The 18,482-nt window shown below is 39.7% G+C and overlaps 1 protein-coding gene across 1 annotated transcript in view; it reads right to left on the reverse strand.

The window, feature by feature from the left end:
• Positions 1–14,032: 14,032 nt before the first annotated feature.
• pard3bb (par-3 family cell polarity regulator beta b) overlaps positions 14,033–18,482 on the reverse strand; it is a gene marked incomplete at its 5' end in the record, with an annotated part of 318,014 nt that continues 313,564 nt past the window's right edge. The window contains one exon of the mRNA XM_016282603.1: positions 14,033–15,196. Within this exon, the coding sequence (XP_016138089.1) occupies positions 14,842–15,196 (355 nt within the window). The remainder of the gene's footprint in view (positions 15,197–18,482) is intronic.

Raw genomic sequence — 18,482 nt, forward strand, 5'->3', positions numbered from 1 at the left:
AATGGGGCAAAGTGATTTGTGTGTGTGAGGCTGAGACTAGGCTGAGAGATAAGAGAGACAGCAAGAGAAAGAGACCTACTCACTACAGAGGAGTGAAGTGTCACAGTACGGCCTGGTTCTCTCAGGACAGAAAATGAGAACGGGAGGGGATATGAGACATTAGCACGCACAGTGCTGATTCACGGTAAATTTCACTGCTGTCTTCCTCTAGTGCTGATAGCACCACAGAATAAAAGTACTTCCCTGACAGTCTGCAGGGCCTGGGGTGGCTGGGTATGCAGGCAGAGGGGTTTGAGCCAGAGAACACAACCTATGGAGGGGATTTGAGACAGAGGGCAAGTAAGCCTCAGACATTCTTCTTTGGCTTGAAAGCAGAGAGTGTAGGCGCGTTTCCATTACAGATTTGCGCAAAACTTTGGCGATATTTTCTGAATGTCGATAAAAAAGTATTGCGAAATGACGGCGTTTCCATTAAACAATGTTATGTGGCTAAAACGTAACCTTTTGCCTCTCGCGATAAGTCATGGCAACGGATTTTGGTGGGATTTTGACGGATTGTGGCTATATTTATTCAAAGGAGGCTTATGCATGTATCTTTACAGAAGCAGCAAAGAGAATCGCTTCAGAAACGTGCGTGGCGTGGCTGGAAAAAACCATAGATTGTATAAAAACATAAACACAAGCACTGAGTGGCCGTAATCAGCTTCAGTGACCGTATCAGAGCCACACTGCACCGCAGACGTGTGCAATGTAAATTGTCTAAGTATTAATAGTAGGGAAAGCCCCTTATACTGGAGCGCGGCCACTTATGAAGCATTTCTTGGAGGTTATAGTACACTGAAGAATGATCATATGACTTTTTACATACGCCATGTGACCTGTAAATGCGAAAAAGCCATTTCCATTGCAGTTTTGCAAATTAATCTTTTTTCGCATTGCCTGAGAAACCACCTCATGCGAGCGTAAAAACTTTTTTGCGATATATGGCCGTTTTTTGCGAAATTGACGCGTTTCCATTAGGTGTATTTTCAATTTGCGCAATTTGAAGGGTAATGGAAATGCATCTAGTGTGTGACTCAAATCAAAAGTCTAAATCAAAACTTTATTCATCAATGTGGCTGCCCCCAAGGCCTCCTCCCTCCTTAAAAAAGTAATTCATTCAAAATTGAGTGTGTCAAATGGCAGACCACTATTCTACTTACTTCAATCATCTGCATAAAGGATACCAAGCTGAAACTGCAAGCCAGAAGTGATAGCATCAAATGTAAACCTGCAGAGCAGGGAAAAACCTTCAGCATGTTGAAAAAACCCTTCACACTTCGAACTGGAGCAAGACATTGTGAATGAATGTACTGCAGGGTGTGTGTGTCCAAACATTACAGATGATGAAGCTATCACTCATTTGGCTGGTAAAGAATAATTCGGTCTATCACAGTAAAGTGATAAAAGTGAAAGGGTCTGGCTCAGGCAAGGAAAACACACTCAAGAAGGAAATCCAATTGAGAAAATTGGTCAGGACTGAAAAAATGTCTGAGGTGAGAGTAAAATAATAAACATGACCCTGCCATTTATTTTTACTTTAGACCTCAATTAAGTCTAATTGCATTTTTAACAAGGGTGACATTTTTCAGCCTTAATGAGACTCTGAGAGGTGACGGCCCAGCGCCTCAGGAACTCTCAGTGTGTTTGCTGTTGGAAACCTCATATATCTCCACTTTCTAAAAGGATTGTGTCTCTCTTTAGCGCTCTCTCACTCAGTGTTTGTTTAAAGTTCCAAACCTGGAATGTTTCAAGGGCACTAGGGATGGCTTGTAGAGTAACCAAACACCCAGCAATACAGATCAGCAGACTGTCTATGCATTGATAAAAAGAGAGAGCGGGATTTCAGACATTCTTTAGATTGTGAAACTAGTGAAAGACACCAGCATTAGGAGTTAAACTGCTCATAAATGAGGAATCTGAGATGCTGAAATGCAATCTGTGTCCAGGTGATAATAATTTCTCACAGCTCAGGCGTAATTACCCACATCACAGAAGGGCCATAGTCCTTTGAGGAACTTTACATGGTGCATTATACTGAAACATAAGAAACCCAAACCATGGCTATGAGCTGCTAGAGAGACATACTGAACAGGGAGACATTACACAATTAATTCATGACTGGAGAGAGGACAGACAGCTCTGTGTGAGTGAGTGAAATTCTGACACTGACGTATCCCCTGGTGTAGATCTGCTGAATATACAAAGTGTTCCATAAAATTCATTCTTTATGCCTCTTTCTGTTCTGAGTTAAACTTTAACCCTTTCCTATACCAACTGTATGTGTGTGTGTGTGTGTGTATGTGCATGTTAGACCAGTTTATGTGTGTATGTAGGATGTTAGACCAGTTTATGTGTTTATGTAGTATGTTAGACTAGTTTAAGTGTTTATGTAGTTAATAAAACCTTACTTGTATCACACTTGACGTGTTCATTGTTTGCTCATAACCGGAGTCACTAATCATGCAGATTTACGCTACAAGCTTTGTAGAATTGTACAGTAAGAAAGTTATTTCCCTTAACCAGGAAATTAACGTTCTTAGAATTGACAAGACAGTTGACCCTGAGTGGTCAGCTAAATATCTACAGCGGATCTAAAATATGAATAGTTAATTATAACTAGTTATGGTTAATTAGTCATATTTCCTGTCATGAGCTGATTCGTTACAAAGACACATTAAACACTTGCTACAACCCTGCCGCATTGTGTAACCATAGTTTGTGTACCTGTCAAGTGCAAGCAAAGCAAGTTCGGCATCTGTTTTCAAGCACATTGAAGCTCTCGGCTCGCTCCAGTGATGAACAGCTGTACTTATGTTCACTTCTGTCTTTCTGCTTGTTAGGTTGCATCATTTTCCTTTTAGGACATGTATGTGTATTGGAACATTCACATAAAGCTCAAGAAGCAAAGCACTGGAGTGGAAAGTAACCAAAAGTATATTTCACTCATCCAAGTTCTGCTCTGGCTTGTGGACAGTCTGCGCGACCTTATTTTCACCATCAACACAGTCCGCTGATGTCTGTGCACACTTTTTTGCTTGCATCCAGTTTTCTTGTGTCCATGCAGACTTGTGCGCAACAGCGAATGTGCCGAGAGCTTAAAAGGAAAGGTCCACTAGGCCTCCCATGGTCTCAAGACACATACCTTGACATGGTGTCAAGACGCTTGACGCGGGCGAGTTGTGGCGCAACAGCAAAAGATGTTCATTTTTACAAAGAAAACAAATTGTTTTGTTTTAACCAACACTAATATGTTGTTGACATGATAAACTGTGAACATTGTGTACTGTCAAAATTCATGAAACAATCTCCAAATTCATCTATCACACTCTGTTTACAGCCTGACAGGAAGAAAGTGCTTTAAAAGCCTTGTAATTGACTAAACAAAGAGTCTGAATCACTTTTTTTACTGTATCAAATCAATTTGATCAATTACAAAGACAAATGCAATCACAAAGACCTGAATGGTATCTCAGTTATTCGTTAAACCTTAGTAAAGAGCATTTATGATTCAGTATAGTACAAAATATCAACTTCATACATAAAGCTATTTCTCCAACAATTTCTAATACACTAAAAATAGAAACGAATACCATATTGTATTACTGACATACAGTAAGAAATATAATAATTCTATAACAGCTAATATAATTTGGTTTTAATGATACAATTTTAGTTCATATAAATAATAATAATAATAATAATAAATAGGTAGATCTGAGTCTTTTTGACATCTGTTCTGAGACTTTGAGGAGACTTGTGAGATTACTACAGTCCTTTTCTCAGGGGGAAAATCTGAAAAGCAGGAGAATTAAGCCTAAATCTCCACTAATCTCATTATTGTCTGGGAGAAACAATTGAGATATGAAAGAGATCTAATTTGCGATTGCAGTTTCAAAACAGGAATTTCTATCCATACTCTGACAGATTTATTTCTGAATGATTTGCCAGAGCTTTCAGACCAAAACAAGATCATAAACATGTATGCCCAAGTTTAGCAAACTTACAGTACAGCGACATATGGGCCCTCTCTAAACTGTGCTGCAATGCATCCTACTCAGTCTGCTAACTGAAACATACACGTTAACAGCAGGGGAGACGTGTGGCGTAAGTATGAAAGAGTGCGAGCCAGAGGGAAAGGAACACCAGCGAGTTTAAGCTCTGCAGTGCTAGGTGTCATGTTGTTTACATTCGCTCGGACACGATTCTGCATGTTCTCACCACTTATCTCTCTGAGTCAACAACAAGATGGAGCGGTCCCATGTCCTGCAGTGTTTCACTTCAACTGTCCAATTGTTTAAAATGGCCATTTTACTTCTCCGAACATGTATATTAATCTCTTTGAACGGATTTTTGAGAGACGAGAGCTCTGAAATGCACTCATATAAATGGACTAGAACTCTTGAATGCCCATTACAGTCAAATTCCACCAGTGAGGTTATGAAACCGACTGATGCTAGTTTCTCAAATATTTGTATCCACAACCTATTTTTAGCTTCATTTCACTGGCATTGACAGCAAATGGATATCAGAATACAATAATGATCTGTCTGTTTGGTTTTGCTGAAAGGAATGTGTCTCAATATGCCAGGTTATAAACATTTTTGAGTTTCAGATTGAGCTACTTGAGTGTTTAGTTAAGCAGGAACAAATTATAGTTTGCTGCACAAACACCATACAACGTTTTGGAGTTGTTTAGCATTGTTTATGTGTTATAATATGAACACATACAGTGGAATAGTTCACACTGGTGTTCTGTTCGTCAGACACTTCGGACACACTGAAACTGCATTCAGACACCAATTATATTGTATTGCTGTTTTCCACAGCGTGTTCCAACATGAGCTCACCACACTATTTGGAGGAGGACCGGAGAAGGCCAATATTCCTAGTCCTCTCAGCCGTCAATCGGGCCAGAGAGATCTGACCCGTGTTACTGTGTGGGAGGTTGCCATATAGCAACTGTTTGTATCATGTTGGCAATTGCTGTTAATGATATTCCTGAGGACACCCCACTAGAAACCCTCCAAACCCAGCTCAGGAAGTGTATCTGTATGCATTTTAACCGGAGAGGATTTGAATTTACACCCTGTTAACAAGCAGGATGAGACTCTCCAACAGAGCGGATTAATGCGGCGAGTGCGTGAGAGCAATGAATGGCAGTCTCGTGCCATCTGGCTCCCGCATGACAACATGTCAATGCCACCCGTTACCAGAGCGACTCCATCTCCTGCTCTTGGTGTGGTTTGAACTGCGCCAAACCGGTGGAAGGCATTTCCCCCTTTATTTTGCGTATTTATATATTTAAATATGTATTTATTACGTTATCATGAGGCACCACAAAACAACACATGTTGGTAATCTAGGCTGTAAATTATGTGTGGTGGAAAATCCCTTTTCCGCATTTTCTCACCCAAATAGCTGTGTGAAGAATGTAAGCGATCTTCCAGTGGCGTAAATTGTGAGTTCACTGAGGGTTGCTCAAGAGCTCATTATCTGTGAGGAGCAGATCTAAATGGCTTTGCCTTTTCAAATCACTCCGCTTGGACACTTCAGTGGTTTTGGATTAGACTTCAACTTCCCTAATGCAAAACCATTTAAATACTAGCACATGTCGACGCAGACTATTTACACCTTCACTGGTAGCTGAAGAAATTCCAAGCGTTTTTTTTAAAGAAAATTTCCTCTCTGGAAATTAATGCCTTCTTGACACTAATTGTGAGATCCAAGTACAGGAGTACGCAGACAGAATGCTCCCTAGACAGCAGTAACGGGCTGCAAAAACAAAGCAATTAGCTGCAGGCTCCAGTTTGCATAGCGTTGCTCTAGTTGCAGCGTGACTTGCGTGATGCAGAATGGAGCAGAGAAGAGTGCTGTGATTGTGACGGGCTTGTCCACTCAGCCCAAAAACATAGATAAGAATATTTGTCCTGTTCAAGATGTCCTAGTTTCACACATAAAATCAAAACTAGAGTGGTTTTGAGGCCATCCATATGCTCATCTAGATCAAACTACCAGAGCATAGCATCAATATTATTATATATGCATTAAAAAAAATCTGTTTTTCCTTTATAAGAAAATGGGCCAAAAACACTGTACACAATTTTGTCAGGAAAGACTCCTCTTCATGCTACCACTTGCCATTGCCATGCAAAATTCAGTCCATTGATGATTCCATTAGCTTAAAAAACTTGCCAGATCAGACATAAATGCTTCATGACGTACCCAGTTAGCATAGCGGTAACTGCTATTTCACAGATCATCCAACTCAAATCATACGTATCCTATTCATAGCAGTATTTAATGTTCATCTAACAAGAAAAACATCATTTGCTATAAGTAAGCTAGTGCTAACAGCTAACAGAGTGTACAGATGAAAAGAGTGTTAATATATCAGGTAACCGGAAATGCTTTTTGATTATCTAGAGCAGGATATTGTTATAACGCAATAATCTTTAGGTAAGGTATTACAAACTGGATTCCCTTCAGTATGTCTCCCTCCAACATCCTGTTTCAATCAGACTACTAGGGGGTTTGGGTGGCTGGCTTCAGCAGCTAATAAGGCCTGTTCACACCAAGATATCTATATTAATAACTACATTAGCAGTTTTGTTGAGTGTGACCTTAAATGCTCGAGCTCTTTAAAATCGAGTAGATTGTCCTTGGTTGTCAATGTTTTATCTTTCATCTACTGGAAAGAAAAAAGATCCTGTGAAAGATTCCAGCGATATTGTTCCTCTGTGTCATTATTGTTACAGCTGTACAGTAGTGTGGACTTCCCTATTCTCACAGAATTAGAATGATTATTAGTTAGGCTATTATTATAGTTATTGCTAAAGTTAAGATAACATAACTATATCCAGGTGACAGTGACACCATTATGTGGATAAAGCACCAGTTTTTCCATTGACAAGCATTCTTGAGCCCACGCAGTGAATATTTTCATTTGGAAAATACATCAAATTGGTTATCTAACCATTTAATGCAGTCTTTTTAAAATTAATTGGCTGAGGTTACACCAACTGTTTCCAGCACATTCTGTCCATAATTAATTGAGGAAGTCACCACTTTGACGTTTAAAATGTATGAGGAAGATTGTGGGCTTGACTTAGTCATTTTGTGAACAGCAAAGAATAGTAACACCTCTCAAAACACAAAAACAGGAAAATGGAGGGATTACCGGTCCAACAATCAGGAAGAGAGAGGTGAAGAAAAGCGTGATCTAAGTGATTGAGTGAATGAATCAGGCGAGAACAAACTAGATGAGATCAGGCTTGATTTCTGAATACAGGTCAATTTGTTCCTGTTTCTTTTAATTTTGAGTGAATGAAGAAACAGAGGCACTGTGACTGTTTTGCAATCAACTCACAAATTCCCTTACAAATAACATCAGCCTTGATGAAAGAGCGAGACGTGATGAAAGCTTGCTCGGTTTAGATGCAGAAAGTCATGCACTCCAAAATAAGATGTCACATTCACACTTCGATTTCTTCTTCTGATTTAAAAAACATTTCCAATCACTGATTACTGGCTCATCATCTAAAACAGTGTGTTGTTTGTCAAAGGTTTTTCACAGGCCCAGCCATGACCCTCGGGACGCTTTGGGTGAACCTGTATCATAAGACGCCTGGCAGTTAGCCTGACCACAGGAAGTAAAAAGCGCAACAGCCTTCAGCCACTCTAGGAATGTGGCCCAACCTCAAGGGACAAAAGGAATATTGTATTCCTGAAGGGCCTAATAGAGAGGGAAATCTCTCTTTCCCAAGCTCTAATTCGTTCTTGCTTTCTGGCCATTCCTCTGCTCTCTGCACAATATGTTTGGGTCAAGAGTGGGTATGGCAGGATACCTCAGCCAGAAGGGAAACAGCTGCTCCGGTGTTTGCATTGAAATGAAATTAGACTGATACCGAGGACAGGAAGTGGAATTTATACTGGCCAGATGCAACTGTTCTTTAACAGGGCTGAGCCAGGCATCTTAATACTCTGCCTGTGACCTTCATGGGGAATACATTTTCAGGGCTGTGGTATCAGTGATATTGTCGTCAGCACTGGTTTACACTCCTGTGAGCCTTACATCGCAGACATCGGCTCGCTATCGGGCGTGACCGTGTGTCCTCCATATCTCTTTTCGGGTCTAATTCCAGAGGAAATGAAGGAGAAATGTGCACCAAGAAAGAGAAACTGTGGTTAATGTTTAGAAAAAAACATGTCCCACAATTTTATCTTCCATTCGTTTTGAAAAAAAGGCAATAATTAAACTGGAAATTCAGGAAAGATTAATATTCTTAACACAAACATATTTGATTTTCTCCATGTTCTATAAAAAAAAGAAATTTGACATCATCACTGACCTGACTACCTGTCGACAGACCAAAACTAATATATATATTACAAAAATATAGAGAAATAAAAGGTTTCACAGATGACTGTCAGCACAGCGAGATATTTGTAAATAATTTTTTTCTGTAAATAAATTTTTCTGTCATAACCATGTTATCCCTATCAGACAAATTGTAAAGAATAATTTTTAGATAACTTCCCTCATATTAAATAAGTCCAGTTATCAGTTAGCAACACCAGAATCCAAAATAACTCCTGCATATATGTATGATATTCAAAATACGATTATTTTGTCAACCTCATATGCCATTGACACCATAACATTTTCTATCTGACTGTGGTGACAATTCAAAAGATGTGACTGAAAATCAGCCTGAGAGCATGTTGTAGTCTCATTTCATTCTTTTATTGAAGTAAATACTAGATTTATAAATATATGACACATTATTTTGTCATGGGAACAGGCACCAAAAACAAACAAACACCTATCCTGTGACCAGAGGCGGACAGTAACTAAGTACATTTACTTGAGTATTGTACTTAAGTACACTTTTTGAGTATCTGTACTTTACTTGAGTATTAAAGTGACATCAAAGTACAGTCTTGCTGTTTCGCTTTTTTGTTAAAGCAGTGTTGCTGTTGTAAAGTTACACAGCTACAGTTGTGTTGCTGGGTTTTAAAGCAGGTTTGATTTTTTTTATCTTCCTTATCACTCTGTATTTACAGGATTTCACTGTACTGTATTCAGCAGGTGTAATGTATTATAAGTTGCTTCAGAAGTATTGTAAGTACTACTACGTACAACAATAAAACAGTGCATTGACATAAAAAAGGAAATTTACTTTTGCTACTTAAGTACTTTTAAAAGCAAGTACTTCTGTACTTTTACTCAAGTAAAAATCTGTCTTTACAACTTTTACTTGTAATGGAGTAATACTTGACCAGCAGTATCTGTACTTTCACTCAAGTAATGGAGTTGAGTACTTTGTCCGCCTCTGCCTGTGACAAAACGGAAGAAGAGGGAGGTTTCACCCAAAAATTTGTGAATAACTCTGTACAAGACGAACCGATTCAAAATAATTCCTTATGCCCATAATCTGTTATTTTGTCAGTTTTGTAGGCTGTTTTGTCACCATACTCAAGAATCAGTGTCTAGTCAATGTGTCTCAAGCTTTTGAAAGCATCTGTATTTACTGAAATCTCACAAAAGACAAATGCAAGGTTTTAAACACCAGTAAGTACAGTACAAAAGCACCGCTGGAGACACTGAACATTCAGCTCAGAGCCGTGGAAAAGTTAAAATTAGTGTCTTAATGCTGCTGTTAAGCTGTAAAGCTCAAACAGAGGGACGCGAGGAAACAACTCCAGACTGTCTGTCACAACTGTCATAAATCAGATTCCCAGCATGCATTCACACATAGACAAAAAGAAGAAAACATTCATATGCTTGCTTCCAATTTAAACTATATTTCCACAGGCACATTTTAACAGTTCTCCACAAAATTTCCCTTTTGCACTGTTCGAGAAGATAAAATCTTCACACCAAAGAACTGCTTGGTTTGCAAATAAATCAACCAGCAACTTTCTGATATTGAATTACGAGAAGAGAGAGAGACAGATTGTGAGAGGGAGTAGGAGAGACGAACAGAATGTAATAAAAAACAAAGGTTTAGTATAATAACGTCTCTAACATTACGCATAAGCCTAATCACCTGTCCTTTTTGCTTCATCAAATTGAATTAATATCAAATTAACGACTCGTGTTAAAGAAATGATCCGTAAGCCTCTGAATGTGTAGCCCGAATGACAGCACAATAATTTGATAGTAGTGTGTCAGAGTCATTCAGCATATCTATGGGAGACGCTTCTTCACCACCAAAACAAGCACCTCGGACCCTCTCTCCCTCTCTCTTTCTGTCAGCCGTGACAGTGCATGCAGTGACACAAAATGGAAATGTATAATTACTACGGCCTCAAATGCTAATTAAAACTTTGCCTAATAATCATTTTCAATAATTACACATCCCAAATGGATTCTGGGAGAGACGAACATCTAGGTAATTAAGGTGGCATACTTTCTGCCTCTGAGAGAAATGAGCCATCCACATACAAGAATAAAGAAAACTCCTAGTAAACCACATACAAGCCTCAATACTCAAAAAAATATATGAAAAAAGACAATTAGTTGGCATGAAAACAAATGAATCAAAGAAAACAATATCATTAACTTGTAAATCAACTCTAGTAGAAAGCACACAAAAAGCTGATAGCAAATATACGCTGTGACACAACACAATCAATCACAACGCACAGCCAATCAGAAGGGTTGTCTCTGTTCGTACTATTTCTCACGCTTTCATCGCACTGCAGCTGAAAAGCATAGAACTCATACCTCGGATTTTCATGAACTCCGTGATGCTTCTCAGGAGTCAGGACAGCATGTATTTTTAATGGGTTTTCTTGTGGAAATAGCCAGTTCTAAACTAGAAGAAATAGTTTCTTCTCATCCATTTTTGATGATTAATATGCAGGAGGAGTGTGCGCGTACGAAGCAAAGTAGAAGAAATTGACCATTTGATGAAGCATTTCCACATTAATTAACATCGTAATTCAAACAAACTTTTTTTTTGTTCTTAAGTTATTATTTTGTTATAAAAAATGGTCAGTGTCTAAGTCAAATTTCAGTAATTTCCTCCAGGAGACAAGACTACGACATCTATTTGGAGAACACTGACAATTTAAAACGCTCCGGTTACTTGCGTTACCTAGACTCCCTGAGATAAGGGACCGAGCGTTGCGTTAACATGCTATGGGGAAACTCATATTTACTCTGTTACTGAAGCCTGATTTGTTCACGTTTGTGTAGTTGCACAAACCAATGGCACTCAACGACAGCACAAATCTCACCAATATAAATCCCACTGGACCAAGCCCAGGAGGAGGCCATTCCTCTGGTAGAGTGGGCCCTCACACCTATAGGGCACTGCAAGTCTGCTGAGGCATAAGCCAAGGCTATAACATCCACTATCCAGCGAGGCCCTTTAGAGCGGCCTCCGAAGCATACAAAGAGCTGCTCTGAGTGTCTGAACAGGCCAGAGCGCTCAACATACACTGTAAGGGCACGAACTGGGCAGAGTGGGTTGGGACCCTGTTCACCGTCTGCAACGGGGAGTGCCAGAAGGGTGATAACTTGAGCTCTGAATGTAGTGGACAGCAGTTTCGGCACATAGCCATGTCTTGGTTTGAGGACAACTCTACAGTCCTTAGGCCCAAACTTGAGGCAGGAAGCACTGACTGACAGTGCTTGCAAGTCACCTACTCACTTGACCGAGACTAAAACCAAAAGGAGGGCAGTCTTAAGTGACATGGGCCGCAGATTGGCCAACTGGAGCATCTCAAATGAGACTGACCATTTAAGGGCATAAAGGCGTTTTGTAAAAAGGGCTCTAAAATGGTATTCGTCACACTCGTGGGGAGCTGCAAAGGCTCCTGTCGAGGGGCCAACCATGAAGGCTCTACAGCACTGGCCGGGTGTGCCAAATCATGCCCTTCGCTTGTGAGAGAAGGTCCCTCCTTAATGATATTGGCCAAGGGGCTGTCGATAGCAGCTGGATCAACTCGGGCAACCACGTCTCATTCCTCCAGAGTGAGGCCACCAGGAGGACTGAGCATCTGACTTCCCTGACCCATCTGATGAGCTGAGGGAGCAGGGCAATAGGAGGGAAGGCATACAGGCATGTGCTGGGACATTCATGGGCCAGAGCATCTCGCTGTCTCAAGAAATAAATTGAGCAGTGAGAGTTGTCTTCTGAGGTGAAGAGGTCCACCTCTGCCCTCCCGAAGACAGACTAAAAACTGTTTGAGGATATGTGACCTGAGACTGCTTGGTGATTGATATAGGCTACCACCGTCATGTTGTCCTAGCAGACCAGGACGTGGTGCCCCTTTAATGCTGGAAGGAAGGTTTTTAGGGCCAGAAAAACCTCCATCATTTCGATGTAGTTGATGTGCAAGCGCTGCTCCAGGTTTGACCAGGAGCCAATCGAGGTAGTTCAGAATGCGGATTCCCATCTGTCTCAAAGGGGAAAGAGCCGGGTCTATGCACATCGTAAATGTGCATGAGGCCAGAGACAGTCCAAATGGCAGGACTGTGTATTGACAGGCCACTCCCTCGAATGCGAATCTCAAGAACGGTCTGTGATGGGGAGTATCTGGATGTGAATGTAAGCATCTATCAGATCCACTGACAGAAACCAGTCTTCGGGACATATTTGCGTGAGGATCTGCTTCAAAGTTAACATCTTGAATGGCCTTCTCATAAGTCCCTTCTCATAATGGGTCTGAGCCCGCCATCATTCTTGGGAATGAGGAAGTAGCGGCTGTAAAAGCCTGGCTCGTTGTTCGCCTTTTGCAAGCAGTGTCTATACTTCGGACAAGAGAACGTGAGCTTCGTTGTCCAGTACCGAAGTTTGGATAATACCGCTGAAGCGAGTAGTGTCATTCTATGATGTCTAGAACCCAGCTTGACACATCCGGGACAGCTTTCCAAGCCTGTAGCCGGGTGGCAAGTGGTTCCAGCCTTACAAAAGCTGCAGTGTAGACATTGTGACAACTCTTATTGTGTTCCACAGGAGTCTTATGAGTTTGAATGACATGAGGATTAATAGACAATGACAATGTTTATTTCATTTTATGACAAATTTCTACTACATCTTTTTAGACTTTTTTAAAACCAACAACCTATAAGGGAGACACACAAAAAAATTCGTTTTCTTTATACATTTGGCTCTCTGAAGGTGTAAGTGCCCATAACCAACGGTGAGATTTTTAAAGTGAAGGTGTCCCATTTGTAATTGAAATACTTTTGCCTATCCATTTTAATGAGTGAGCTCATATATAATCTATTATTTTATTATTATGTTACTACGAGATTATATACAACACAACTCAGCTGTTTGTTAATTTCCCTGAAAAGTGAAAATACTGTGGCACTTTGGTTGTTTTAGTGGCCTGAGTGGTCAATTTATTGCTCAGCCAATTGTGTGAATTTGAGGTGAAGTGATATGTTTGGTGAACAATGGCAGAAAGGGGGTGTGTTTGTAGAAAACAGCTTGAAAACAGTCAGAATTTAGTAAAGTCATTTGGCGCCGTTAGTGGTCTGAAATGACACACTTTTTGACAAATGCCTTTACATACACTAATATCTCTTTCTCTCCCAGCATTCCTCTTCTGAACAGTGCTCTAATTAATCCTGAACAGATAATGCGGTGTGCGGCCTTTGTAATTATCACATGAAACTCTTCATTCTCCAATAGCCCAAATTTCATCTCAAATTTAAAAATTGGACCATAATCACAGATGCATTCCACCCCTTCATGTTAATTGATAATTACTGCAGTGTTAATTTGCAGCCATCTATTATCACACACGCAGGTAGAGTTTTTATCAGGGGGCTGGGAGATTAAATAGAATTGTACCGGAGGACTGTTCATCTAGTGCAGTGATTTAGCGCAGCTAAAGGGATGTTTCAAAGTTTTAAAAATGACTAAATAGTGACTAATTGTTTCAAATGCATATTTATTGAAAATGTGTTATATAAAAGACAACATTTTGTATATAGTATTAATGTATGCAGTGATACTAGGTCCACAGATACTTCTGTTTTGTAAAAATCTACATATGTGTTTCACATGATTATCACATACTACAATCAATAATACTTTTATTTATCATGTTACCTGAACTTCCTGTAAGCCCAGGAAGACGAGCGGTTCTCACCCTTCCTTCCTCTGTGTCAGAGCTTCTTTGGACTCTCCTTTCCTCTACCAGAAAACAACCTCTTTTTCTTCATCTTCCTTTGTTTATATGACTTCACATAAAGGACAGTTGTACTGTGGTATTTTTACAAAATATTCAAGACTACGATTTTCAGTACGAAATTGTTGTACTTTTTTGTTATACATGATATACATATACCAAATAAGAAATATTTTAAGATGACACAATGTTGATTTGAATCTCGTATAGTGGCTTAATATCCTTCCATTATAGAAAAGTTAAATTCAAAGAGTATATGGAGTGCTCTAAAATATTTAACATAAGCAAAAGCAGACACACATTTGTACACCCATACCAGAGTTTCAAATGATCACTGTAAAGATTGAACAATAATGTTCTAATAAAAGTGGTGCTGGAATGTGTTTATATCTGGATCTGAGGGCCAACATTAATCTTACAGACACACAAACATATGGAGGGACCGTCTGAGTGGGACTGAGTTACATATGGATCATTGTCCCTGCAAACGCTGTGCCAGGACTCTAAGATGTAGCTTTGGCTATCAAGATCAGATAGTATAGAGCAAATTGTTAGTAAAAACATGTAAACACCTGTCCATAACTGTAGGCACACTGGTGCTTGCTCTAGAAGCATCGTACACCGGGTGAAAAATAAATGTTGAGGTTAAACTGCCGCCGTCATTGGACTCTTCTGTCTTGGGTCTGAGTGTCGCGCCTCTCCATACGCGTAACGCTCTGGGCTGTTGTTGCGGTAGCCGCCACGGTTCATGGTGTCAAAGCGAGGGCCTCGGAGGGGTATGGTGGGAGAAGGGGGCACGTCCTGTCGAAGCGGGCCTCTCTGCTGTGGAGGAGGGTGATGGAACCCTGAGTCGTTCTGCCGGGGGTCCACAAGGCGAGGATAGTTGTCTCTGGGAGGGTATCTGGGGTGGTAGCCGGACTGTGGATTTGGGTAGGGTGTTGGGTCCCTGTGTCCAGCCCACGGCTGCATGGGATACTCATTAGGTTCGACTGGTGCTCTTCTGCAAGACAGGAAAGATAAAGGAAAGTTAGGATTTGAAAAGAGATGGTCTGAAAGGAGATGGTCAAAGTATAATTTTATCTGGAGAAAAAAAACAGATTTATCAAACTGATCTGTTTCAAAACCAAAAGAGAGCTGCTCAAATAGACAACATTTGAGACATATTAAGCCTACATTTACTATAGTCTTCAGTGTCACATCAGAAATCCTTCAGAAATCATTCTAAAATGCTGATTTGCTGCTCAATAAATATTTATTATTATTATCAATACTGAAAACAGTTGCTTAATATTGCTTAATATAAAAATATTGAAACAGTGAAATTGTTTTCCCCAGGATTCTTTGATGAAGAAAAAAAAAAAGAATAAAAAACAAAGCATTTATTTGAAACAGAAATCTTACTGTCATTTTTTTATCAACTCAATTCATCCTTGCTGATGTATTACTGTATATATAAATGTATATACATACATTTATATATACAGTAATATATAATAATCATATTAATTATTATTGTTATGTAAATATATAATAATGTTCTTGTGATGATTAAAGAGCTGTTAGCTTAGCAGAATGATAATGTCTCACTCTAATGGAATCAACTCTGTGTGCTCATATGAAGATCACTATTTGTGTTGAGTCATTGTTCCCCAAGTTGCTACATATGAAGAGTGCTTCAAATTGGAAATTTTTTTTACTTGGGGGGGGGGGGGGGGGGGGGGGGGGGTCTCTCTTTCGGTTGAGATGCTACCATAGAAACTAGCTACCTTTGTATACAGTAGACCAAGAGTCAGTTCACTAGAGAAGCGTAAGGAATTGGATCTGTAGGTTGTACACTAAAATGCTGTAGGGATCAGGAGCCTGAGGACCAACAGATAACGGAATACAGTAAACCCCTAATCAGACCGGTGGCATTTTGTGGAGAGTGAGAGGAAGGGAGGGAGGGCGAGCGTGAGTCCTGGTATCATGATCCTGTGTTACATGTGCTGAGGCAAGCGTGACATACCAAGGACCTGCTACATAAACATTTTAACACGTCTCAAGCACATACAAATCTGGGACGGGGACTGACATGCGGTCAGGGTCCCTGGAGACGGTAGACAGTTGGCTATCTCTGGTTTCCTCACGCTGACTGATTAGGGTATAATATCCACTGTAAGGTGAGACACCGCAATTATATATATTATATAATTATATAATTCGGCATGGATCACCTTTCATAGCACTATTTGCATTTTTCCGGATCCTGCGCTGCTGTGCTCTAAATGCAGAGTTCCAGAGGCTTTAGCCAGCAGTTATATTACACCACAGCTGAAAGACTACCAGAAAGAGGCTAATGAGAACGAGAGCGAAGACAAAACCAGACAGAGTGAAGTACGATCATTTGCTTTCGCCAGACTGCCGAATCAGCTGTCTTCCTTCCCCTCATTCCCATTCCGGTCATAGCTCAGGCAAGTATCAATGACAGCCTCGGCATGCCACATGTCTTAAGGAGCCTGGATCGTTGTGTTTGACTTTCCAGACCATCTCCATTAACTTATTTACGTGTACGATGTGTCTGCAAACATGCTTCCCATCTGATGGCAGTATCAGCTGCTTTAATGCAAGACGGTCTGTGTATGTGTTTCACACGTATCGCGTTACTCCCGCTGAATGTGGAAAACATCAGTCTGAAGGCCCTCGATGGAAAGCACACTCTTTCACTGTGGTCTCGTTCCTCTAAAGGGAGGGTTTCCTGAAGACCTGGAGGGCAAGAAAACAAGCATTCCAAAAATCATCAGTATCTTCTTAATCTCTCCAAAGCTGTGACCACCCATCCAGCGGGACAACCGGGCATCTGGATGCACACACTCCCTCCTGACCATCTCAGTCAGTCATTCGATAAATCATTGGCTATGACGTCACAGCCTCAACAGTCCCAGATAAGCAGTGTGTTGTACAGTGTGTGCGTTTGCAAAGTGAAGGCCAAAATCATCATTACTGTTGGAGTTTATCAGCTTTGCGGTGGCTGCCTGCACCTGGATCTGCTAGCTTATTCAAGACTTCACCACAAGCCCAGAACATTAACAATTAATCTTTCCTGTTCTCAAGCCAATAGTCCTCCAACATGCTAATACAAAACACAAAGTGCTTACACTTCTGTTCTGGTTGAAGACATCTTTTCTTGATGTTGAGTCCTACAGTTTCGTCTAAAGGGATGGTAGGAAACAGGAGGGTGAAGAATGTTCCACTGTGAAAACAGTCAACAGGAAACCAGAGGAAGCAACAGGACTGGTACTTTCCATGAACAGGGTACAAAATAAGGCCCAAAAGACTCAAACATTTTTTTCTTGGTCAATGAAAGTTGGTGCCTTCAGAAAATATTGGTTGTTAACCTCAGGTGGACAACTTAAATTTTATAGGAGCTGCTTTATTTTTTATTCCTTTTCTATAGGTTCTGCCATTTTTTAAAACCTTAGCATTTTAAGCATTAATAAATAATAAAAAAATCAGGATTTGCGTTTTTAATTTATTATTATTATTTATAGAAATGAACATTAAACAACTACAATAAGATAAAAAATAACTAAGATGTGTTCAAAATATAGGACATTTCTGGTAAAATTAAAATTAGTTCTGTAGAATTTATTTTATTTTCTTTTAATTTTAAAAGAATTTCTAGTATTTAATTTTAGATAAACATTAGATAAACAACAAAATAAAATAAAATTAAATAATAAAACAGTTGTGTTTTAAATGTGTGACATTTCTGGGAAAATGTGTTAATATTATGTTAAGATATATAGATATTTTAATATATATATAATTGAAGAAAAAAAAAAAATATATATATATATTAGGACCACTTTGATTTTATTTGACCACTTTAACAGTCAAGATGGTGCAGTGGTACAGGCCAAAATATATATATATATATAAAAAAACATTTTATTTGTTTGAAACTAGGACAACAAAGTGTACTGCATTCCTGTATGTGTCAACTGTATTCTACTGACCCCCTCTTATCACTTTTGACCCCTCATGCCCTCCTTAAAAAAAAAAAAGAAAAAAAAAAGAAAAAAAAAAGAGTTGGGAAAGCTGGGAAACCAGGAAGTGGCAGAATGATATTTAGAACAGGCATGCAGTTTGAGGATCAGTGATCAAGATAAGAACTTTAGAAACATTAGGCCCATTCTTGTCTAAGTATCTCATGGCAGTGAATTTAGTATTCAGTCCGTGAAATCCTGATTTTTCAAACTAAATGTGCTATAGTGGTATGTGGCCCACTGGGACATATTTCCCTCCTG

This window comes from Sinocyclocheilus grahami, unplaced genomic scaffold (genome assembly GCF_001515645.1).
Source record: "Sinocyclocheilus grahami isolate Dianchi unplaced genomic scaffold, SAMN03320097.WGS_v1.1 scaffold162.1, whole genome shotgun sequence".
Lineage (NCBI taxonomy): Eukaryota > Metazoa > Chordata > Actinopteri > Cypriniformes > Cyprinidae > Sinocyclocheilus > Sinocyclocheilus grahami.